Source organism: Notechis scutatus, chromosome 1 (genome assembly GCF_049901735.1).
Source record: "Notechis scutatus isolate UNSWTSFEM ecotype Mainland chromosome 1, rNotScu1.2, whole genome shotgun sequence".
Lineage (NCBI taxonomy): Eukaryota > Metazoa > Chordata > Lepidosauria > Squamata > Elapidae > Notechis > Notechis scutatus.
The window spans coordinates 336090111-336114615 of NC_142009.1; the positions used below are offsets into that span (position 1 = coordinate 336090111).

Here is a 24505-nt window from a genome sequence, read left to right on the forward strand (position 1 = left end):
TTTTTTCCCCCACTTTGATTTATCATATTTCTGCCTTTCTGGGCTTTTTCTGCAAGCATTTGGTTAAGGAAAAAGATTCAGATCATCTAGTCCAACCCCCGCAGGCATCCACTGCTCCAGCCGTCCCCACAGACGGCCCTCCAGCCTCTTCATGCAAAGGAAGAAAACCCAAATGTGCAGATATAAAAGAGATGAAACCTGGCTCAATCACGGTATCTTGTGAGAGGGATCTAACAGTCGCCGTGGACAATCCCTTAAATATGAGCCAGCCATGTGCGGCATCTGCCAAAAACGCCAGCGCAATCCTAGGCTGCATCAACAGATGGAATAGAATCAAGATCATGTGGAGTGTTGATACCACTTTATAAGGCCTTGGTAGTAAGGCCACACTTGCAATTATGCATCCAGTTTTGGTCACCACGATGTAAAAAAAGATGTTGAGATTCTAGAAAGAGTGCAGAGAAGAGCAACCAAGAGGATTAGGGGACTGGAGGCTGAAACATATGGAGAACGGTGGCTGGAACTAGATATGTCTAGTTTAATGAGAAGAAGGACCATAATAGCAGTGTTTTAATATCTCAGGGGTTGCCCCAAAGAAAAGGGAGTCAAGCTATTCTCCAAAGCACCTGAAGGCAGGACTAGAAGCAACAGGGTGGAAACTAATTAAGGGGAGAAGCAACCTGAAATTAAAGAGAAATTTTCTAAAAGTGAGAACAATGAAATTTATTTCACAGAACACGAGGGATCTTGGAGATCATCTAGTCCAGGGGCCTCCAATCTTGGCAACTTTAAAGCCTGGAGAACTTCAATTCCCAGAATTCCCCAGCCAGCTTTTGGAGATGCCCTGATCTAGTCTGCAAGAGGGAGGGAGGGAGGGAGGGAGGAGAAGAAAAATAGAAAGATAGAAAGGGAATCGGGGGAGGAAGAGATAGAATGAGGGAGGGGATCAATGGAGAGGAGAGGTGAATTCCTTAGGAAGGGAAGGGAGAGAGGAGGGAGATAAAGAAAGGAGAGAGGGAGGAGGAAGGAAGGAAGGAAGGAGGGAAGGAAAGAAGGAAAAATTGGGGGAGGGAGGAAGGAAGGAAGAAGGGAAGGAAAGAAGGAAAATCGGGGAGGGAGGAAGAAGGAGCGAAAAGAATTATAGAAAGGGAAGGGAGAGAGGAGGGAGATAAAGAAAGGAGAGAGGGAGGATGAAGGAAGGAAGAAGGGAAGGAAAGAAGGAAAAATTGGGGGAGGGAGGAAGAAGGAGCAAAAGAATTATAGAAAGGGAAGGGAGAGAGGAGGGAGATAAAGAAAGAGAGGGAGGAGGAAGGAAGGAAGGAGGGAAGGAAAGAAGGAAAAATTAGGGGAGGGAGGAAGAAGGAGCGAAAAGAATTATAGAAAGGGAAGGGAGAGGGAGATAGGAAGGAAGGAAGGGAGGGAGGGAGGGAGGGAGCGAGGCCAAAGGAAGGAAAGAAGGAAAGAGAAATTGTGGGGGGAAGGGAGGAAGGAAGGAAGGAACAAATATCCTATCTATAGAGCAAAGGTCTTCAAACTTAGCAAGTTTAAGACTTGTGGACTTAAAACTCCCAGAATTCCTGAGCTAACATGACTGGAGGAGGAATTCTGGGAGTTGAAGTCCACAAATCTTAAAGCTGTCAAGTTTGAAGGCCCCTGCTATAGAGAAACTCTAAGGAATTGTTCCTGAAAGGACCTTTAAAAAAAAATTTTTTTACAGCTGATCTAAATCTTCTCTTCTGATGTATTCGCTTTCAGGACCTTAGCACCACTGACTAGGGAATTCTGGGAGTTGAAGTCCAGGCCTCTTCAAGTAGCCAAGGTGGAGAAACCTTTATCATCTGTCTAGTTCAGAGGTCTCCAAACTTGGCAACTTTTAAGACTTGTGGACTTCAACTCCCAGAATTCCTCAGCCAGCACAACATAGCTGGCTGAGGAATTCTGGGGGTTGAAGTCCACAAGTCTCAATTCTGGGAGTTGAAGTCCACAAGTCTTAAAAGTTGCCAAGTTTGAGGATCTCTGGTCTAGTTCCACAGACAGAACCGGAACTAGTTACTGGTTCAAACCGTCTAAATTCAATCTGGACGGTTGCAAAACAAAAAAAGAAAGAAAGAAAAGAAAAGAAAAGAAAAGAAAAGAAAAGAAAAGAAAAGAAAAGAAAAGAGGGGAAGGATTCAGGAACTGTATTTGCAGCCGGGCACGAATGCTAAACCATGATTAAGCCAGAGATCGAAGCAAAGTCTGGCCTAGGGGAAAAAAAAGATTTAAAAGGCTGAGGGGAAAAAAAAAAAAAACAACGGTGCCAGTAGCTCCGAAGAAGATTTATATACCGTGTCATTTGCATCCCTGCAAATTGGTTTTTTGTGAAGGGCTTGTGCCCCACGCCCATAAATTATGGCCTCTCTCCATCCCCCTTTGTCACACCCACACCCACCCACACGCACACACACACACAGCCTGCTTGCCGTGTGCCTGTGGGGAAGGCGTGCCCGGCTGGCTTGCTGGAGATGGCTTTTTAAAGGGCCTTTACATCAAGAGGGGAGGCAACCCACTATGACACAGGGTTTGGCCTCAAGCCCAAGGCGGCTTCCGTTTTTCCGCTTCGTTTGCTCCCCTCTTTGCTGATCCGCAGGCCACTTATTCTTATGATTTGGCTTTCATACTGCCTTGATGTCTTGACTAGCCGTGCGTCGCTACGAAAACTATGTGGTCAGGCTTAGTTTTTGGGGAGGAAAATAAGGTGGGGGGAGAAATTCTGCCTCTGCCTACCAGCATCCACCGGTATTCATCTGGCTAGCATCCTGTCAGTGTGTGAGAGAGTTGAGGGCTGTTTGGGAACCAAAACGGTATTTGCTGTGTGAGTAAGAAGGAGACAGCAAGGAGCCTGGGTGTGGCTTAGCTCAATTGTTCTGTACTAAAGCTGCTTGCTGCTGTGAAAGTAAAACTAAAACTGAACCTCTTCTCCTCTGCTTGTGTTTTGCATTTGGAAGAGATTTCTTTCCAGGTGGGGAGGGGAGTAGAACTCCTTGGCATCAGAGCGTGTTAATAATAATAATAATAATAATAATAATAATAATAATAATAATAATAATAATAATAATAATAATAATAATAGTAGTAGTACAGGAAATACAATGCTTGATGGTCATTTCAAAATCCTTTCTTAGCGAGCACCTAAAAGCCAAGAGGAACATACGGGCCGAATGTCAAGTTTGTAGGCTTTACGGTTCTGGAGATTTTGTGATGACGTGTGAGGTCTTTCGCATATATAGAAAGAAGAAAGAGAGATAAGCAACTCAAGGCAGGGAACAGATCTAGCACTTCTTCCTCCTCTTTGCCTCCACCAAAACAACAACCCTGTGAGGTGGGTTGGGATGAGAGGATGGGACGGGATCAAAGTCACACAGGTGTCTTTCAGGCCTAAGGTGGAACTAGAAGTCACCGTCTCCTGGGGAATGGTCCAAGGATATCCAGCCGGCTTTCATGCTTAAGGCGGAACTTGAACTCACAGTTTCCTAATGATTGGCCCAAAGTCTCCCAGTTGGCTTCATCCCTAAGGCGGGACTAGAACTCACAGTCTCCTAGTGGTTGGCCCAAAATCTCCCAGCTAGCTTTCTTGCCTAAGATGGAACTAGAACTCAACGTCTCCTGGTGATTGGCCCAAAGTGTCCCAGTTGGCTTCATGCCTAAGGCAGAATTAGAACTCACCATCTCCTGGTGATTGGCTCAAAGTCACCCAGTAAGCTTTCGTGCCTAAGGCGGAACTAGAACTCACTGTCTCCTGGTGATTGGCTCAAAGTCACCCAGTTGGCTTTCATGCCTAAGGTGGGACTAGAACTCACTGTCTCCTGGTGATTGGCTCAAAGTCACCCAGTAAGCTTTCGTGCCTAAGGTGGGACTAGAACTCACCGTCTCCTGGTGATTGGCCCAAAGTCACCCAGTTGGCTTTCATGCCTAAGGCGGAACTAGAACTCACCGTCTCCTGGTGATTGGCTCAAAGTCACCCAGTAAGCTTTCGTGCCTAAGGCGGAACTAGAACTCACCGTCTCCTGGTGATTGGCCCAAAGTCACCCAGTTGGCTTTCATGCCTAAGGCGGAACTAGAACTCACCGTCTCCTGGTGATTGGCCCAAAGTCACCCAGTTGGCTTTCATGCCTAAGGCGGAACTAGAACTCACCGTCTCCTGGTGATTGGCTCAAAGTCACCCAGTAAGCTTTCGTGCCTAAGGCGGAACTAGAACTCACCGTCTCCTGGTGATTGGCCCAAAGTCACCCAGTTGGCTTTCATGCCTAAGGTGGGACTAGAACTCACCGTCTCCTGGTGATTGGCCCAAAGTCACCAAGTCAGCTTTCATGCTTTCAGAATCCAGCTGCCTAAGGCGGGACTAGAACTCACCGTCTCCTGGTGATTGGCCCAAAGTCACTCAGACAGCTTTCATGCCTAAGGCGGGACTAGAACTCACAGTCTCCTAGCAGTTGGGCCAAAATCTGCCAGCTGGTTTTCTTGCCTAAGGCAGGACTAGAACTCACTGTCTCCTGGTTTCTGGGCTGGCACCTTCACTCCTACAACCAACCAAACAGGGCCCTTGCACACTTGCCATCCCACATCCTAATCAAACACGACAGGCAACTAGGCAAGATTTGCTCCAAAATATGGAATCCCCCTTTTTTTTCCAGCAGAATTACAACGTTCGAGAGGCTTTGACTGCAGATCCTCCCATGTTCTCCAAAAACGCCCCCATGAATCGAACCTGTAATGGAACACGCACAGGGGCATGTTTTTATATCTCCGGATGGAGACTAATTGTATTAATCAGATGTAATTTTAAATACATCTAAAAGTTCCGGCCCTTATAGATTTTTGGATCTCGGGATGAGGCTTTAAGCTTTTCATATTTACAGCCAGCTGGGGAGCCCGATTCTATGAAATAAATCATTTTACAACAATCATTAACGTCAAAAAGTTTGGATGGCCTTAGAAAAGCAGATAACTTAAGACGGCGACAGGCAAAATGCATCTCCCAAGTGTGGGTGTGCTTGAAAATTGCGGTGTCTGTTTTATCGGCGCATAAGAAACTATCACTCCATCCATCCATTCCCCTCCCTCATTCTTTCTTCTATCTGTCTGTCTGTCTGTCTGTCTGTCTGTCTGTCTGTCTGTCTGTCTGTCTCTATTTGTCTGACTGCCTGTCTATCTTTTTCTCTATAGAATCATCTATCTATTATCTATCTATCCATCCATTCATATTTGTCTAGCATCTCTCTCTATCTGTCTGTATGTCTTTCTCTCTCTGTATCTCTCTCTTTGTCTGTATCTATCTGTCTATCTGTCTATCTGTCTATCTATCTGTCTATCTGTCTATCTATCTATCTATCTATCTATCTATCTATCTATCTATCTATCTATCTATCCATCCATCAATCTATCTTCTCTCTATCATCCATCCATCCATCCATCCATCCATCCATCCATCCATCCATCCATCCTAGCATATCTCTCTCTTTGTATCCTAACTATCTATCTGTCTTTTTCTCTATCTTTGTCTATAGCTATCATCTATCAATCATCTATCTCTGTCTCTATTTGTCTGTCTGTCTGTCTGTCTGTCTGTCTGTCTGTCTGTCTGTCTCCATCCATCCATCCCTCCATCCATCCATCATTTGTTTAGCATCTCTCTCTATCTGTCTGTATGTCTTTCTCTCTCTGTATCTCTCTCTTTGTCTGTATCTATCTGTCTGTCTATCTATCTATCTATCTATCTATCTATCTATCTATCTATCTATCCATCCATCCATCCATCAATCTATCTTCTCTCTATCATCCATCCATCCATCCATCCATCCATCCATCCATCCATCCATCCATCCATCCTAGCATCTCTCTCTTTTGTATCCTATCTATCTGTCTTTCTGTCTGTCTGTCTTTTTCTCTATCTTTGTCTATAGCTATCATCTATCAATCATCTATCTCTGTCTCTGTCTGTCTGTCTCCATCCATCCATCCATCCATCCATCCATCCATCCATCCATCCATCCATCATTTGTTTAGCATCTCTACCTACCTACCTACCTACCTATCCATCCATCCATCATTTGTCTAGCATCTCTCTCTCTCTCTCTGTCCTTGTGACCGTTTTTGACAACTGTTACAGCATCTCCAGGGTCACGTGATCAAAATTCAGAGCCCCTTGGCAACCGGTTCATACTTACGACCGTAGCAGTGTCCCGGGGGTCACGCGATCCCCTTTTGCAACCTTCTGATTAGCCAAGTCAACAGGGAAGCTAGATTTCCCTTAAATGTTACCAATCTAATAACGGCAGGGATTCACTTAACAACGGTGGCCAGAAAGTTCATAAAATGGCGCCCAACTCACTGGAACAGCTGCCTTGCAACAGAAATTCTGGGCTCGATTGTGGTCTTAAGTCAAGGACTACATCATACAATGTGGGTCACGACAGCCTTCCAAAATCTCTCTGCCAACAACAATCCTGCCACAGATTCTCTATACCTACATTTTGGGGCTAATACCAAAAAACCAGAACAATAGGACAGACTAACAGAATAACCATGTTGGAAGGGACCTTTTTGGTCATCTAGTCCACCAACCTTTTGGACTTCAGGGACCAATTTAAAAATCACTAATATGATCTGCCTAATGACCGGCTGTCTGGCTGTGGCTAGGTGGTCATATGACTGAGTGGGCATGGCCAACTCAATGTCACTCACACCAAGGGGCGTGTTCTGACCCAGGCTACGTCAAAAGTAATGAATCACAAACTTGTTTTAAAAGCAAAAACCTATTTTATTGTAACGCTGGGAATTGTTTTCATTCCCAGCCAGAACTAATCTTAAAACAGTCCCCCAAGATAAGCACCCACCTTTCAGTGCTTTAGAATGCTGCCAAAAAAGCAGAAGTCCAATTAATTATAACATAAGCCAACCAAAGTCCCAGAAGAAACCAAAGTTCACAGAGCTTCAAGTAATCTAATTGAACGGCTTTGCTTCCTGCAAAGCATTCGTCCTTGAGGTCTGACTTTTATCCCTTATGGGAGGGGCAATCATCTCCCAGCCTTTCTCCCGAGTTGCCTCTTCTGCTTCAGCTGCTCTCAACTTCTAGCAGCTCTGCACACACGCACACTGGGAACAGGCTCCCCTGGGTCCTCTGTTTCGCTGGCCTCTATTCGCCCCTCCCCTCCCTGCCACTTCTTGCCTGCCCACCTGGGCTCCTTAGGGCCCCAACAGGAAGCAGTGGTTGGGGCTAAGCAGCCCCCCAGGAGAAAGAGTTGGCCCAAACAGCTGGCTCCATTCAACTTGGATCTGACCAAGAAGGAGGCTCAGCAGAACCACCTCACTGAGGACTAGGAGCATGGGCTTTCCAAGCAGAGGGAAGACCTGCAGGAACGCAAGGCCTGGTCCCGCGGGGGCCTGGAGGCTCAGTGGGCTGACATGGTCAGCCAGTTCCAGGCCATGATGCTGTCCCCACTGGAACGAGGCCCTCCGGCTCTTTGCCATCAGCGGCCCTTCCCTCCAGCCTTCACCCAAAGGCTGAAGCAGACCCCAAGTCAGAATTCCTTCCCTGCTCCGACCCGCACAAAAAGACCCCGAAACTCTCTGCAGCAACACAAACGTTCATTGGACGTATCTGGCCCAGGGGGGCCTAGTTTGAGGACCCCTGATTGAGTGCAATATACAAAATGCAAATCATTTTTCTGCAGGCCCCCAAAATTTACTCACGGACCACCAGTTGATGACCGCTGTTCTAGTCCAACCCTCTACTTAGGCAGGAAACCCTAACCCATTTCAGACAAACGGCTGTTCAATCTCTTTTTTAAAAAAAACACCCAGTATTGGAGCACCCACAACTTCTGGTGGCAGGCAGTTCCACTAGTTAATTGTTCTCCCAGTCAGGAAATTTCTCCTTAGTTCTAATGGCTTCTCTCCTTGATTAGTTTCCACCCATCGATTTTTCTCCTGCCTTCAGGTGCTTTGGAGAATAATTTGACTCCTTCTTCTTTAGGGCAGCCCTTCAAGACTGACCCCATCCATCTCCTTCCCTGACTTGATTTTACCTATCATCAGAATTACCTTTCGGAGCTCACCTGGAATGGCGGATCCAGCTTGGTCACCGGAGAGAAGATTTCTCTTAGGATCAACTGGCCATCTATCTAATACCCAAGCCAGGAAAGAATGGGGGCTGGCCAAGGCTCAGGCTTATTAGCCAGGCACTGACCCCCTCCCTCCCACTCCCACGGTCACAGCAAACTCCATCCTGCCTTCTTCCCTCCACTGGCAAATTCCTTCGAGGAATCTCGTCTTTGTCCTACGGCCGTCCGGATCGTCCTCCCCGCCCCCGGCGCAAAGCAAGCCCACCCTGTGTGTCCCCTCTCTGCCACCTGATCTCCCCGGGCCTCTTAAGTCATCCTTTACTCTCCATTCACTGAATTATCTTTCCTTTTTTCTCTAACTTGGCTTTCTTTCCTTGCAGCCTCTTCTCCACCTCCCGGCTCAGGTTACCGCTGTCTCTCTCGTTTTCGAAGGCCCTGTTTTCAGCAGCCGTCGCCGGGTCCAATTTTTTCCACCCGGGAGTCCCAGGGCTTCACAGGGGGAGGCAGGTCAAGCTCTTGGTTGGCAGGATGAAGTTACCGTTTCCAACCATCCCTGACTCACATCCTCACCGGCTTTGGGGAGAGGCAGGGGGGAAAAAAGAGTCCCTTGTTTCGGCAGGCGGCTAGGTGTGTCAACCTGTTCTTTGTCTCAGGGACTCACAATACTTTGGGATGCTAGATTTACTTGGGGGAAGAAGTACTACAGCAGGAGCTGTAGTATGTTAGAACCTAGAATAACGGAGTTGGAAGGGATCTGGTTGGTCGTCTAGTCCAGCCGGTCAAAATCGAACTGCTGGCACTTGGCAGAATTAGCCTGCGATACTGTATTCTAACCACTGCACCGAAGCTCTCGAGATAGATAGATGAGACAGACAGACAGGCAGGCAGACAGACAAAGAGGTGATAGATGATAGGTGATAGATAGATAGATAGATAGATAGATAGATAGATAGATAGATAGATAGATAGATAGATGGATGGATGGATGGATGGATGGATGGATGGATGGATGGATGGATGGATGGATGGATGGATGGATGGATGGAAGGAGGGAGAGATAGATAGATAGATAGATAGATAGATAGATAGATAGATAGATAGATAGATGAGTGGGATGGATGGATGATGATAGATGGAGGAAGAAGGGATAGATGGATGGAGGAAGGAGGGCGGAGGATAGATGGATGGGAGGGAGGAGGAGAGGAAGGATGAGGAGGGAGGGATGAAGATAGAGAGGGAGGATAGGTGGAGGGGAGGGGAGGGAAGGGAGGATGATGGAAGGAGGGAGGGATAGATGGATGGATGAATAGATAGATAGATAGAAGATGGATGTGAGGAGAGGAGGAATAGATGGATGATGATAGATGGAGGGAAGAAGGGATAAATAGACAGATAGATGGATAGATGGATGGATGGATGATAGATGGCGGGGGGGAAGGAGGGAGGGATAGATAGATAGATAGACAGACAGACAGATATAGAATATAGATGCAGACAGACAGACAGATATTGTACATACAGGCAGAAGACAGAAGACAGAGATAGACAGAGAGATATATGATAGATTATGGTTATTATAAATATTATTAACATTACCACTTATTTATATTTAAATGAATGATACCCAGATGCCTCATTGTTCATATGATGATATTGATATATATCCAAAAATAATAATAATTAAAAAACAGTTGCCAAGATTGGGAAACGCAGCCTTCACCTAAGCCAGGTCCAATTCTTGTGGAAAGTCCTGTTTTTCTCCTCAGTAGATTTTTTTTCAAGGGCAGAGAAACACGTCCCACTTTCCTAGCGGATCAAGCTATCTAGTTTAGCTAATATCCAGCCTAAAAATCAAAACCTGGTCAATGAGAACATGCGGTAACAGCTGACAATCCACAACTGTTTTTGGCAGCTCACCGCTGGACCCAAATTGTGTTTCTTCTCAGAATCGTTCGACGGAAAGAGAAAGGATTTTATATTTCTTATACCAAGCCTGGATTTTACTCAGGGAACCTGAGGTTTTCTCAGCGACAGTGAAGGAGTTCGCGAGGTGGCCATTTTGCAGATTGTCGACAACTCGCCATCTTACATTTGTGGAGTGAGCATTCGGACTTCTGACGGCGCTCGAAAAAGCGACCTATATCGGGGTCCTCACACATATGACCATTGCCGTATCCCCACGAGCACATGATCAAAATTCAGACGCTCAGCTACTGTTTTCTATTTATGACCTTTGCTGTGTCCCGGAGTCACGTTTTGCGACCTTTTGATGAGCAAAGTCAGTGAAGGAAGCCGAATTCCAGGCCGGCTGTCCACTATGGAGGCAATGATCCACCCAAATACTTTGGATATCAGTAAAAGAACTTAAAATATTATCAACTTTTGGATAATCAAGGAAGACTCAAAACAACTCAAGAATTAGAAACACAAGGAATATTTATAGATTGGAGGCCATTCCTTCAAGTGCAGATGAGATATAAAAAATATTTAGAAGAATTCGGATTCAAAACAAAAACAACCCAATTAGATAAAATATTGTTCGGACCACAAAAGAAAAAATAATATCTAAAATATGGGTTTCTTGCTTGAGTAGGGGGGGTTGGGCTAGAAGACCTCCAAGGTCCCCTTCTTCTGCTTTTCTGTTAATGTATGCGCTTTGGTACTGTTGGCTGAGAACGCAAATGATTTGCAGCGAACGCTTGAGAAATTGTATGATGCCACGAAGACTATTGATCTGAAAATTTTAATGTCTGAAAAGGAGGAAAACAGAGGGAAGAATTGCAAATTTTACATCGATGGTGTCACTGTTCCAGCAACCCTCCATTCCGCCCAATAACTCCGAGACAGACATCTTCTCAAAAGTTCCTTTTAATTGGATAGTAAACTGGCACAACTGGGGAATCCCGAATCTGAAACTTCCGGGCTTCCTTACAGTAAGTAAAAACTACAAAGTCCATCCCCCTGCACTCATCATTGCATCACATGGCCCAATCACGATCTGCCTCAAGTTAAGACTTCCTCTCACTTAGGTGCAACACAACCTGACCTTGAATCAGAAAAAGAATGTTGTTATGTCTAACTAGAATTACTCCAATAAATTCCCCCCTCCCACTTTCCCAGGCTCAAAATGTGGCAGCGTGGGAGCATCGGGTCTCAATATGGCTTCCAAAGCTGAAAGGCAGTAATGTAGAAAGCTAGCACCCACCCCTCTCCTAGAAGAATGAAATATTTTGAGAAATATTAAAAAGGCAGAATATTACATTTCCCTGGATGAGAAATGGAGAAATATGTTCTTGGGAAGCAGTCCCCACCTTTCTTAATAGCACCCCTAAGCAGATATTTTGTGCCGATTGAGAAGGACTGGACCACCATATCTACAAGCAAAAGGAGCTCCAGAATAAAGTGATTAAGACCCCCAGGACATAATAGGATTAACTCACTAAGACGCAGAGCCCCCCCAACATTGCACAATCTCCTAAGGATGTTGAATCATCCCCCTGCCAAATTTCAACCAAACTTAGCTCAGACAAACATGACCCTTACATGGGCCCATGAGAGTCTGACAACAGCCAATAGAAGACATGTATATATTCAGAAAAAATATAACAGATAACATATAACAGATAATCAGAGTTGGAAGGGACCTTATAGGTCATCTAATCCAATCCCTGCCCAATATGACAAAGGGGTTGTATATTTAATATTACACGTGTTGACAGCAGCAAGAATTGTATTTGCACAATATTGGGAAAAATGAGGTAACCCCTACAGATGAAAGCATAATTTTTTTAAAAAAATATTAGAATGCATGGAAATGGATAGGTTAACTTTTAAAGATACAGCAGAGGACACAGAATGTTTTTTTTTTAACGTGGGATTTGTTTTACAAATGGTTAGGCAGCAGAGGTAGAAATCAGAAGTTGGAAGCATACTACTATACACAAGTAAATATTGTTATTATTATTGACATTATGTACAGTATATGTATATTGACCCAGACATTACACTGTTTATTAAGCACTCCTGCGTGTTAACGAAAAATATACAAATAAAACACACACACACACACACACACACACACACACACACAATACATGTTATTCCATAGGAACAAGAAGTACAAGTGTTAAGCCCAAGAGAAGATATAAATACCTCCCCCACTCTCAACTCCATGTGGTCAGCTGCCCAGAACCATGGGCTTGGTGGTTCTGCTTCATCATTAAACCCTCTTTCCAATCAGCCTCCATTTTGTCTCCCCGTTTAGAACTGAACCAGATGGATAATTCTTCCAACAGTGAAAAATCAGATAGAGTGGACAAATTGATGGACATGGCTGGAATGTTTACCAAAGATGGGGAGATGGAGGGAAGAATGGAGTCTTTGTGGACAACCAGCTAAATATGAGCCAGCCATGTGCAGCAGCAGCTAAAAAAGCCAATGCAATCGAGATCCAATGAGGTACTAATACCACTCTATAAAGCCTTAGTAAGACCACACCTAGAGTACTGCATCCAGTTTTGGTCACCACGTTATAAAAAAGAGGGTGAGACTCTAGAAAAAGTGCAGAGAAGAGCAACCAGGATGATTAGGGGACTGGAGTCTAAAACATATGAAGAACGGTTTCAGGAACTGGGCCTGGCTAGTCTAGGGAAGAGAAGGACCAGGGGAGACAGGAGAGCAGTCTTCCAATATTTGACAAACTGTCAGAGAGAGGAAGGGGTCAAGCTATTGTCCAAAGCACCCGAAGGGCAGACAAAGAATAATGGATGGAAACTGAACAAGGAGAGATTCAACCTGGAAATAAGGAGAAACTTTCTGACAGTGAGAACAATCCACCCATGGAACAGAAGTTCGGAAGTTGTGGGAGCGCCATCCCTGGAGGCTTTCAAGAAGAGATTGGACTGGACTGCCCTCTGTCAGAAATGGTGTAGGGTCTCCTGCTTGGGTGGTGGGTTGGACTAGATGACCTACAAAGTCCCTCTTCCAACTCTGTTATTCTGTAAATGCTAAGGTATGCAAACGAGGGAGAGAAAGGCGTGGGTGGAAGGTAATTCATTGCCAAGGGTTTTACTTTGAAGGAAGTGACAATGATTGTGTACGAGGATGTGCTGTTAACAGTTGCGGGAGAAAGGCATGTCAGGAAAAACATGAAAGGGGTGGTTGGAGGGCTGTGGAAATTGGGAACTTAAGAAGTGCGTCTGGAGGTTGAAACTGGGAGGATTACGGGGTCAGAAATGAATAAAAGAGGATTGAGTAGCAAAAAGAACACAAAAGTGGTTTTCTTCATACAGGTAGGCCTCAACTTACAACCGCAACTGGGAGCGGAATATCTGTTGCAAAACACCTTTAAGAGGTGTTTATATAAAGGCAGCCATTAGAGGGCGTGTTGTCTCTCCTTGTGTCCGGTATTCATTGCAGAGTTCTTTGTGCAAAGAAGCCGTTTGATTGCTTGTAAGGTATTTTGCCTACCATGTTTATTTCTGTATATAACTGTCTTGTATATAAACCACTGTTAAATGTCTCACAATAGCATTCACGCTGCAAATGCTCTGACAGTTGTTATGTGAGCTGTGGCCAATTTTACAACCTTTTTTTTTTTACCATGGTTGTTAAATGAATCACAGTGTCAACTCATAAAACATTCCTATGCCTTTTTTAGTAGTTGCCATAAAAAAAAGTGGGGGGAGGAAGGAAATCTGGAAGAGCAGTGCAGCAGTTTGAAAGCGAAAGTACATTCCAACTCTCCTCTTTAAAATATTGTAACTAAAATACCTGTGATGACCCAGGGTGGGGATACAAAATAAACACAGTCACAAAAACAGGTGAAGCCCCTTTTATTCCTTCACATTGCTTCAAAGCTCCAAATATCTTTGACTGGAGACAAAAAAACTCCCCCACAAGCAATTACGAAAAGGAGGAAATGCCGTTTAACTAAAAATATAAATGATAAAGAGTAAAAAGTATAAAGCCTATAAATTAAAAAGAGTAAAAACAACACAAACCACACTGACGTAATTAAGGGAACCAGGCAAGATAAGGGCTTGAAGATGTCCACAAATATTGGAACACACAGTGGGAAAGACGCCAAACCCAGAGAGGAACAACAGACTAGAGATATTTCCATGCTTTGTTTCCAGCACTGGCCCATATGCATGTCCATCCTTTTAAACCGTCCTCACAGCTGCAGCCCATGAAGAGGCTCAAGGCCCTTCCCTCCCCCGTAGACCACGCCATTCACGTCTCTCCCTTATGCCCTAGGATGGCGAGGGGATGGGCCTGGGTCCTCCTCTGACTGCCCAGCCGGCCTCTGCCCTTCCCCAGCCTCCTCCACAACCTCTGGAGCCTCCCTTCCGCTCCCTGTCGGCTGTTCCTCCTCTCCCTCAGAGTCAGTTTCCACCAGGGGAATGACAATACCAGAGTCTTTGCCCATGAATATATTTAATTGGAGAATGTGATTGATGACACCCAGCCTATGAAGATGCTCAATTGGAGAATCTGATTTATGACACACCCGGGGGAGAGGGGGGGAAATAGGGTCTCAGGGGACTGCAAATGACATAGGCCAGAGTTGGCTTCATCCAGGGCAGGGCCAATATGTCGCCTCTAATGAATCCTTTGAAGTTTTTTGAAGTTTGGCTCGAGAATCATGATTTAATTAGAGCGATGGCTGGAATCCTATCATACAGCAGTTGTGAAGTTGGTAACCCGGTCGTTAAGTGAATCGGGCTTCCCCATTGACTTTGCTTGTCGGGAGGTCGCAAAAGGGGAATCGTGGTGACCCCTGGGAACATGGCGACTGTCACAAATTTGAGTCAGTTTCCAAGCATCTGAATATTGATCACCTACTTATGGGATTCTGTGATAGTTGTAAATAGGAGGACCTGTCGTAAGTCCCCATTTTTCACCGGTGACTTTGAACAATCATTAAAACAAATAGTGGTTAAACTGAGGACTCCCTACAGGTAGTACTTACTAGGACTTACATCCACTCATTTAGTGACTGTTCAAAGTTACAACAGCGTGGAAAAAGGGGAGTTATGATCGTTTCTCAAACATCTCACACATTTGCTGAGCATTGTATACGGATTATACAGGAGGAGGAGGAAAAGAAGAAGAGGAAGGGGGACGAGAGGAAGAAGGAGGAAAGAGGAGATGGAAGAGGAGAAGGAGAAGGAGGAAGAGGGAGGAGGAGGAGGAGGAAGAGGAGCAGGAGGGAAAGACAGGGAGGAGGAGAAAAGAGTAGCAGGACAAAGAAGAAGAGGAGGGGAGGAGGAGAAAGAGGAGAAGGAGGAAGAGGGAGGAGGAAGGAGGAGGGGAGAGGAAAAAGGAGGAGAGAGGAGGAGGAGGGGGAAAGAGGGGAAGAAGAAAGAGGAAGAGGAAGAGGAGGAGTAGGAGGGAAAGAGGAGGAGAAGAAAGAGGAGGAGGAGGGGGAAAGAGGAGGAGAAGAAGAAGGAGGAAGAGGAGGAGGGAAAGAGGAGGAGGAGAAGAAAGAGGAGGAGGAGGAGGAGGAAAAGAGGGGGAGAAGAAGAAAGAGGAGGAGGGGGAAAGAGGAGGAGAAGAAAAAGGAGGAGGACGAGAAAGTGGACAAGGAGAATAAGGAAAAGGAGGAGGGATAGGGGAGAGAAAGAAAAGGAGGAAGAGGAAGAAGAGGACAAAGAAGAGGAGGAAAAGATGAGGAGGAGGAGGGAGAGAGGAGTAGGAGGGAAAAAGGAGGAGGGGAGGAAGAGGAGAAGGAAAAAGACAAAGAGGAGGAGGAGGAAGTTGGAGAAAGGAGAAGGAGGAAGAGGAGGAGGAGAGGGACAGATGGGAAAGGGGAAAGAGGAAGAGGAGGAAAAAGAGAAGGAGGAAAAAGAGCAAGAGGAGGAGGAGAGAGAAGGGGAAGGAAAAAGAGGAAAAGGAGGGAAAGGGGGAGGAGGAGGAGGAGGAAGGAGGAGAAGCATCTTCTTTCAATGTCTTGCTTTTTGCAAAGCCAGTAAATAAAAAAAATAAAAAACCAGGCTGTGGAGAGGGAAGAATTCGCACTCAAGGCTTGGCTGTCCTGTTGCATTAAAGGGGCCAAAAACATCCAGTGGATTTCGCTCTGGTTAAGAGCAAATATTTCCCCCTCGATGGGGACAGGCAGATTGATGGCATTCTAATTAAACGGGCTTAAGCTGCCTGCTCAATAAACCATTTGTAACCACATCCTAAAATAGATAGGAATTGCATTTTTTTCCCCTTCCCTCTTTATCATTCAATAAATGAGTAAAAGCTTTGGTTGTTGTTTTTTTTTTCCAAGCAGCCTTTGGGGACCGTCGAGAATTAATTGCTTGTGGTTGGATTCTCCTTTTTTTTTTAAAAAAACAAAACAACAAAAATGTTTGTGGAGGGGGAAAAAAAACCCATAGATCCGTGCTCGCTTAGCGGGCAGTAAATTCTCCCTTCCATTCTATGGAAATTTTAGAGCAATTATACAGGGACTCCTCGACTTACAACCACAGGGGACTCAAAATTCCTGCCACTAAGCGAGATGGTTGTGAAATGAATGCCGCCCCATTTCACGGCCTTATTTGCCCACAGAGGTCAATTGAATTCGCTGCACTTGTTAAGTTAGGATCCTGTTTTCCCGAAAATACAACCTACCCTGAAAGTAAGCCCTAGCTCGATTCTTTTTTCACATGGGCGCAATATAAGCCCTATCCCTCCCAAAATAAGCCCCAATTAAGATAAAATTAAGCTAGGATGGGGATGGAGGTGTGTGGAACTGCCCTACTACTTACCTTTGGACCGTTGTAGCCACACCCTGACACCTGCCTTGCCGGTCCATTTCTTCTGCAGCCAACAAGGCTGGCAAGGCTTTCCTGAAGGCCTCTGGAGCTGATAACAAAGCTCTGGATCGATCCAAAGCTCCATGATCAGCTGCAGAGGCTTTCAGGAAAGCCTTTGCCGGACACAGAAGTTGTTCCTGAAGGCCTCTGACCGCGAAAAGAAGGCCAGGGGCGACACGCACAAATGAGGTTATTCAGTGGATGAGATCCCCTGAAAATAAGACCTGGTGCCTTTTTTGGTGGCAAAATATATATATATGTGGATCTTTGGTTATTTGGGTTTTCTCCCGCGTAAGATTGGAAGTATCTAGGCAACGTTTCGATGAATTCTCATTCATCATCTTCAGGCTTGTGTCTTCTGCTCTGTGCTTCTCAGAGTAAGATTTACTCTCAGATTTACTCTGAGAAGCACAGAGCAGAAGACACAAGCTTGAAGATGATGAATGAGACTTCATCGAAACGTTGCCTAGATACTTCCAATCTTACGCAGGAGAAAACCCAAATAACCAAATACAAATATGATCCACATACAAATATCATATATACATAGAACCTCAGAAAACAAATATATATATATATATATATATATATATATATATATATATATATATATATACATATTCATACATATATATATATATATATATATATATATATATATATATATATATATATATATATATATATATATATATATATATATATATATATATATATATATATTCCACCAGACTGTCAATCATTTGGAAGCCTGCACTCACAAACAAAAAAATCTCCACACCACAAGCCAGGCAAACACCTGGGCACAAACAGATTCCCCCCTGATACCTCCAGCTCAAACACACCCCAACCAGGCACCCAGATGAAACCCAGCTTCCTAACTAATGATAGCCATCCATTTACCCGGAGCCAAGCTGCACTAAAGGCCTCCAATAAAGTAACACAATGCTGCCAGCCAATCAAGATACAAAAAGAGCCACAAAACAGACAGAAGATATCAGAGACACCCATCAAGCAGAACACAGCAAACTCCAAGACCAATAAACACAGACCAAGACTCCCAACCAATCAGGATGAAGAAAAAACCCTTCTGGCACAGCAGTAGGCTAGCCCCAAATTTAAAACTGAAACGGCTGTGAAAGTCTGACTCACAGATGAACACAATACAGAAGCCTGATGATGGCAGATGAGATTCTGCTGAAACATTGCCACAACTTATGCAGGGTCTTATTTTTGGGGAAACATGGTAACTTGGTTGTTAAGAAGAGATTGGACAGCCATTTGAATGGTATCCATTTTCAGTTGGTAGTTGGACTAGATGAGGTCAAGAAGAGATTGGACTGCCATCTGTCAGAAATGGTGTAGGGTTTCCCGCTTGGGTGGGGGGGGTTGGACTAGATGACCTACAAGATCCCTTCCTACTCGGATTATCTGTTATCTGTTATGACCTTCAAGGTCCTTCCCAGCTCTGTTATTCTGTTAGCCTATATACTCCAATCTTGTAACCCTATTCCTTTTTCTTTCTCTTCTGCGCACCTCGCTGTTTTTCCTTCTTCCCCTTCTTTTTTTTTTTCCAGAATTTTAATCTCTCTTCCAAAACTTCGTCACCGTGCTTTCGTTTTCTTGCCTTCCACCCTGTTTCTCTCCTTTCCTTTTCTTCTATAACCGTGTTTTTTTTTCACGATCTGCTCCAGACTTGATCCAAAATCAGTTTTCAGAGCCTCCCATCCTGCCCCCTGGGCTCCTTCCTTAATTCTCCTCCACCCCTTTCATTGCAAACAATCAAATCGACTTTTACACGGTTGAGATTTGCATGCAACCCATCGCCGTATTTATATACCAATAGGGGAGGCCCTGAGCCCTGAATTCAAAACAGGCTTTTTTTTTTTTTTAATAAGCAGACTTGGAATCCTAGCGGACGATCAACTTTAAAACAGGAGCCAGCCGTGTGGGGCAGCAGCCAAAAAAAGCAAATACAATCCTGGCTTATCTACACAGAGGCACGGAATCAAGATCACACAAAATATTAATACTGCTTGATCAAGCCTTAGTAAGGCCGCACCTGGGATAACTGCACCCCAGTTTTGATCACCACTTTAAAAAAATGATCTGGACACTTTGGAAAAAGTGTCAAGAAAAGCAACTAAGACAATTAAAGGCCTGGAGACTAAAACATACGAAGAACAGTTGCAGGATTGGGGTTTGGCCAGTCTAGAGAAGAGAAGGACTAAGGGGGACATGAGGGCAGTATTCCAGTATTTGAGGGGCTGCCACGAAGAAGAGGGGGTAAAATTATTTTCCAAAGCACCTGAAGGCAGGACAAGAAGCAATGGATGGAAACTAATCAAGGAGAGGTGCAACCTGGAATTAAGCAGAAACTTCCTAATAATGAGAACAATGACCAAGTGGAACAGCTTCCCTCCAGAAGTTGTGGGTGCGTCATCACTGGACGTATTTAAGAGACTGGACAGCCAGTTGTCTGGAATGGTTTAGGTCTCCTGCTTGAGCAGGGGCTGGACTAGAAGACCTCCAAGGTCCCATCCAGTTCTATTTCTATTGTGTTCCATTCCATTCCTTTCTGTTCCGTTCCATTCCATTCTGTAATTCTATTCTATTCTAGTCAAGACCTTGTTGATGATCCAAACTCTGTCAAGGACCTTGGAGTACTCATCCCAAATGATCTAAGTGCTAGAGCCCACTGTAACTACAGAGCCAAGAAGGCATTAAGAGTTGTTAACCTAATCCTACGTAGCTTTTTCTCCGGTAATATCACACTACTAACCAGAGCATACAAAACATTTGCTAGACCGATACTCGAATACAGCTCATCAGTCTGGAACCCACATTACGTATCTGATATTAACACAGTTGAGAAAGTCCAGAAATATTTCACAAGAAGAGTTCTCCACTCCTCTACTCGTTGCAGAAGACCTTATGCCACCAGACTTGAAATTCTAGACCTAGAAAACCTAGAACTACGCCGCCTTCGGTCCGATCTAAGTATAGTTTATAAAATCATACATTGCAATGTCCTACTGGTCAACGAATACTTCAGCTTCAACCACAACACTAAAGCAAACAATAGATACAAACTCAAGGTTAATCGCACCAAACTTGATTGCAGGAAATTCAGCAACAGAGTGGTCAATGTCTGGAATACTCTACCTGACTCTGTGGTTTCTTCCCCAAACCCCAAAAACTTTAACCTTAGACTGTCTACTATTGACCTCACCCCTTTCCTAAGAGGTCTGTAGGGGGCGTGCATAAGCGCACCAATGTGCCTATCGTCCCTGTCCTATTGTTTCTTTTATATGTTTCTTTTATTTTTCTTATATGTATCCATGTATTCATAACTATGTTTTTACTTATACCTATTATCTTGTAAGCAATTGACAAAAATAAATAAATAAATAAATAAATAAATAAATAAATAAATAAATAAATAAATAAATAAATTCTGTAATTCCACTCTATTCTATTCTACTCTATACTCTATTCAATTGTCTCATTCTTATGCATTCTGAAGGAAGGAAGGAAGGAAGGAAGGAAGGAAGGAAGGAAGGAAGGAAGGAAGGAAGGAAGGAAGGAAGGAAGGAAGGATGGAAGAAAAGAGGAAGAAAGGAAGGAAGTGGAGGGAAAGGAAGGGAGGAAAGAAGGAAGGAGGGAAAAAGAAGAAGGAACAAATGAAGGAAGGATGGATGGAAGAAAAGAGGAAGAAAGGAAGGAAGTGGAGGGAGTGGAAGGAAGGAAAGAAGGAACGAGGGAAAGTGGGAAGGAAGGAAGTGGAGGGAGAGAGGAAGGAAAAGGAAGGAAAAAAAGAAGGAACAAAGGAAGGAAGGATGGATGGAAGAGAAGAAAGGAAGGAAGTGGAGGTAGAGGAAGGAAGGAAAGAAGTAAGGAGGGAAGGAAGGAAGGAAGCAAAAAGAAGAAGGAACAAAGGAAGGAAGGATGGTTGGAAGAAAAGAGGAAGAAAGGAAGGAAGTGGAGGGAAAGGAAGGAAGGAAAGAAGGAAGGAGGGAAAGAGGGAAAGAGGGAAGGAAGGAAGAGGAGGGAGAGAGGAAGGAAGGAAGGAAGGAAGGAAGGAAGGAAGGAAGGAAGGAAGGAAGGAAGGAAGGAAGGAAGGAAAAAGAAGGAACAAAGGAAGGAAGAGGAAGAAAAGAGGAAGAAAGGAAGGAAGTGGAGGGTAAGGAAGGAAGAAGGAAGGAGGGAAAGAGGGAAGGAAGGAAGAGGAGGGAGAGAGGAAGGAAGGAAGGAAGGAAAAAAAGAAGGAACAAAGGAAGGATGGAAGAGAAGAAAGGTAGGAAGTGGAGGGAGAGGAAGGAAGGAAAGAAGGAAGGAGGCAAAGTGGGAAGGAAGGAAGTAGAGGGAGAGAGGAAGGAAGGAAGGGAGGGAGGGGTATGGAGATAAATGCGCTCAGTGTTGGCACAGGCTGGACTGAGTTACATATATTTTCTCATCTCTCACCTTTAATTTTGGTGATCTACCATGCCTTCCCCTTTTTCTCTGCATCCAGACCCCAAAGCATACCCTTTGATAGCCATGTGTGCGATTACCTTAGCTGGGGAGGGGGGGGGCTCAGCTGTTTCTTTCACCCATTGTAAGGGTCTTCCCCCCCCAACACACACACACACACAAAACCCTCCACAACAGGTGGACCTGGCAAAACTGATGTCACTTTGTAACCCAAGCCCAGCCCTCCCGACAGCTGCAGCTGTGGCCCAAACAGCTCCAGAAATCTGGGGGGGGGGACGTTTGGTGACGTCGGAAGAATCTGTTTCCCCCCGGGAGGCATCCAGTTACCCAGGTCTCTCTGACCTAAAGGCGGAAGGGATGGGATCAAGGGACGGCATCTGGGATCCCTCGCCGAAATGACACCCCGGTTCGGGAGTCATCGGGGGAGATAAAGGAACGCGGGGGAACCCTGCAGGCTGGCAGTCGAACGCCACGGTCCCAAATCCTTCCTTTCGACCCACTACCGACACCAAACGGCACCAGTTCGATTGGAGCAACACAAAAATAATCGGGTCGCACAACCCTCCCGGATACGCGTGTGAGGCAGAGGTGGCATTCAGCCGGTTCTGACCGGTTCTGGAGAACCGGTAGCGGAAAATTTGAGTAGTTCGGAGAACTGGCCAATCTCACCTCTGAGAGAATCTGAGGGGGGAAAAAATATGAAAAACAGTTGCAGGAACTGGGGAAAAGAAGGACTAGCGGGGACTCTGATTCTAATCCCGCCTTAAGCATGACAGCCAGCTGGGTGGCTTTGGCCCAATCACCAGGAGACGGGGAGTTCTAGTCCTAGAGATTAGACAGCCATTTGGCGCAACCATGGTGCTGCCGTTGTTAGAATGCAATATTGCAAGCTAATTCTGCCCACTGCCAGCAGTTCAATCCTGACTTGGTCAAGGTTGACTCAGCCTTCTGTCCTTCCGAGGTTGGTAAAATGAGCACCCAGATTGTCGAGGGCAAGAGGCTGACTCTGTAAACCGCTTAGAGACACTGTGAAGCAGGATATAAGTCTAAGTGTCCTTCCTTCCTTCCTTCCTTCCTTCCTTCCTTCCTTCCTTCCTTCCTCACTAAATGCTTCCTCTTTCTTCTATCCTTCCATATATGTATATTGCTTTCTCCCTCCTTCTTTCCTTCCTCCCTCCCTCCCTCCCTCCCTCCCTCCATCTCCTTCTCTCTCAAGAGTGCTGGTGGCACAGGGGTTAGAATCAGAGGTGGCCTTCAGCAGGTTCTGACCAGTTCTGCAGAATCTGTAGTGGAAATGTTGAGTCATTCAGAGAATCGGCCAATCCCACTTCCGACTGGCCCTGCCAACCCCATCTCTTCTACGCCTCCTGTTGCAGCAGATCCTGTTTCCAAATCAGGACACAAGACCACGAAGGGTAGGAGAATACAGATTTATTTGCGCAAAAGGTTCAGAGCATTAGCATGACAGATTCTGGACCCCCAGGCTCGTCCTGAGGCGTCATTTTTATACCCCTCACAGTCTTAACCCAACCTGGGGCGTTTCCCTATCAAGCTATACCATACCCGAGGTACGACAGAAAGGAGAAGTACGTCTAGTTAGTCATTTGTTTTTATCTTACACCATCTGGTACTTTCTATACCCACCCTTGTTTCTCGGGACATGTTTAGTTCTTTGGTTCAGTAACTTCGTGGTTTTGCACAATATTGTATTAAGCAAAGCTTGAGAACTTCTGCTCAATGTTGTAAGAATACTTTTTCTGGTAGTTTTCCACTCTGCTTCACTCCCATTGAGTCCCAGCTGATCATCTGGGTCTCCTTTGGTTGCCCCGCACAGGAGAACGGAGCTGGAATTAGCTTTTCCAATTTTGAGCGAATACAATTCTAGCTGCAGTTAATACAGAAGTAATCAAATTATACACCCTCTTTACTCTAAATTTCAGCCTTCTGGCTTGAACAAGAGGTTGGACTAAATAAGACCTTCAAGGTTTTGTTCCAGCCCCATGATTTTATTTTTTTTAATGTTCTATGACTGTGGGTCAGTGTTTCTCAACCTGGCCGACCAAGTTGTGGAGACGTCAACTCCCAGAATTCCCCCAAATGGCCCTGACTCAATAGGGTGACCATATCTTCATCCGGTTGGGTGATACCAAAAGTCATCGGTCTTTAGTCGATCCTTGGGGCATAGCAACGGGACAATTAATTTGGCAACAGGAATTGCTCAGGAGCAATCTTCAGCCAACACAACATATGTACTCACTTCAAACCCAAGAATACATAAGGCAGGGGTGTCCAACCTTGGCAACTTTAAGACTTGGACTTCAACTCCCAGAATTCCTCAGCCAGCAAAGCTGGCTGAGGAATTCTGGGAGTTGAAGTCCACAAGTCTTAAAGTTGCCAAGGTTGGACACCCTGCACTAAGGCGTGCTTGTCCACCCCAAGGATAAAACACCCAGATGCACACTGAGGAACGTGGTCTATGCCTGTGATGGCGAACCTATAGCACGCGTGCCACGGGTGGCACCCAGAGCCATTTGTGCAGGCACATGAGCCCCAGCCAAATTTACTGGCCCTGCACATGCGTGCGCCTCCTAGCTGATTTTCGGCCCATTTGAGGCCATTTTTGCCCTCCCAAAGGCTCGAAGGAAGCCTCTGCAGCCTTGGGCTCTTCCAGTACTTCCAGAAGGCCCGTTTTTCGGCCTCCGGAGGGCCTCTGGAGCCAGGGGAGCCCATTTTCGCCCTCCTGGGGACTCAAGGAAAGCCTCTGCAGCCTTGGGAGGCCGAAAAACGGGCCTTCCGGAAATACCAGAAGTGCATGTTTTGAGCCTCCACGGGGCCTGTGGAGCCTTGGGGAGGCCATTTTCACCCTTCCTGGGGGCCCAGGGGAAGGGTCTGCAGCCTCGGGAGGCCAAAAAGAGGCCCGTTTCAGCACTTCCGGTACTTCCAGAAGGCCCGTTTTTCGGCCTCCGGAGGGCCTCTGGAGCCAGGGGAGGCCAGTTTTGCCCGCCCAAAGGCTTGAGGGAAGCCTCTGCAGCCTTGGGAGGCTGAAAACAGGCCCGTTTCAGCACTTCCAGTACTTCAGAAGGCCCATTTTTCGGCCTCCGGAGGGCCTCTGGAGCCAGGGGA

The 24505-nt window shown here is 45.5% G+C and overlaps 2 protein-coding genes across 2 annotated transcripts in view; one reads left to right on the forward strand and one right to left on the reverse strand.

The window, feature by feature from the left end:
* Window positions 1-7677, forward strand: part of LOC148133569 (uncharacterized) — a 27902-nt gene extending 20225 nt beyond the window's left edge. Inside the window, exons 6-8 of the mRNA XM_087965108.1 lie at window positions 5226-5469; window positions 5722-5773; window positions 7381-7677. Coding sequence (XP_087821234.1) covers window positions 5226-5469; window positions 5722-5773; window positions 7381-7677 — 593 coding nt within the window. The remainder of the gene's footprint in view (window positions 1-5225; window positions 5470-5721; window positions 5774-7380) is intronic.
* Window positions 1-24505, reverse strand: part of SEMA6B (semaphorin 6B) — a 213478-nt gene that overhangs the window by 110400 nt on the left and 78573 nt on the right. The window lies entirely within an intron of this gene.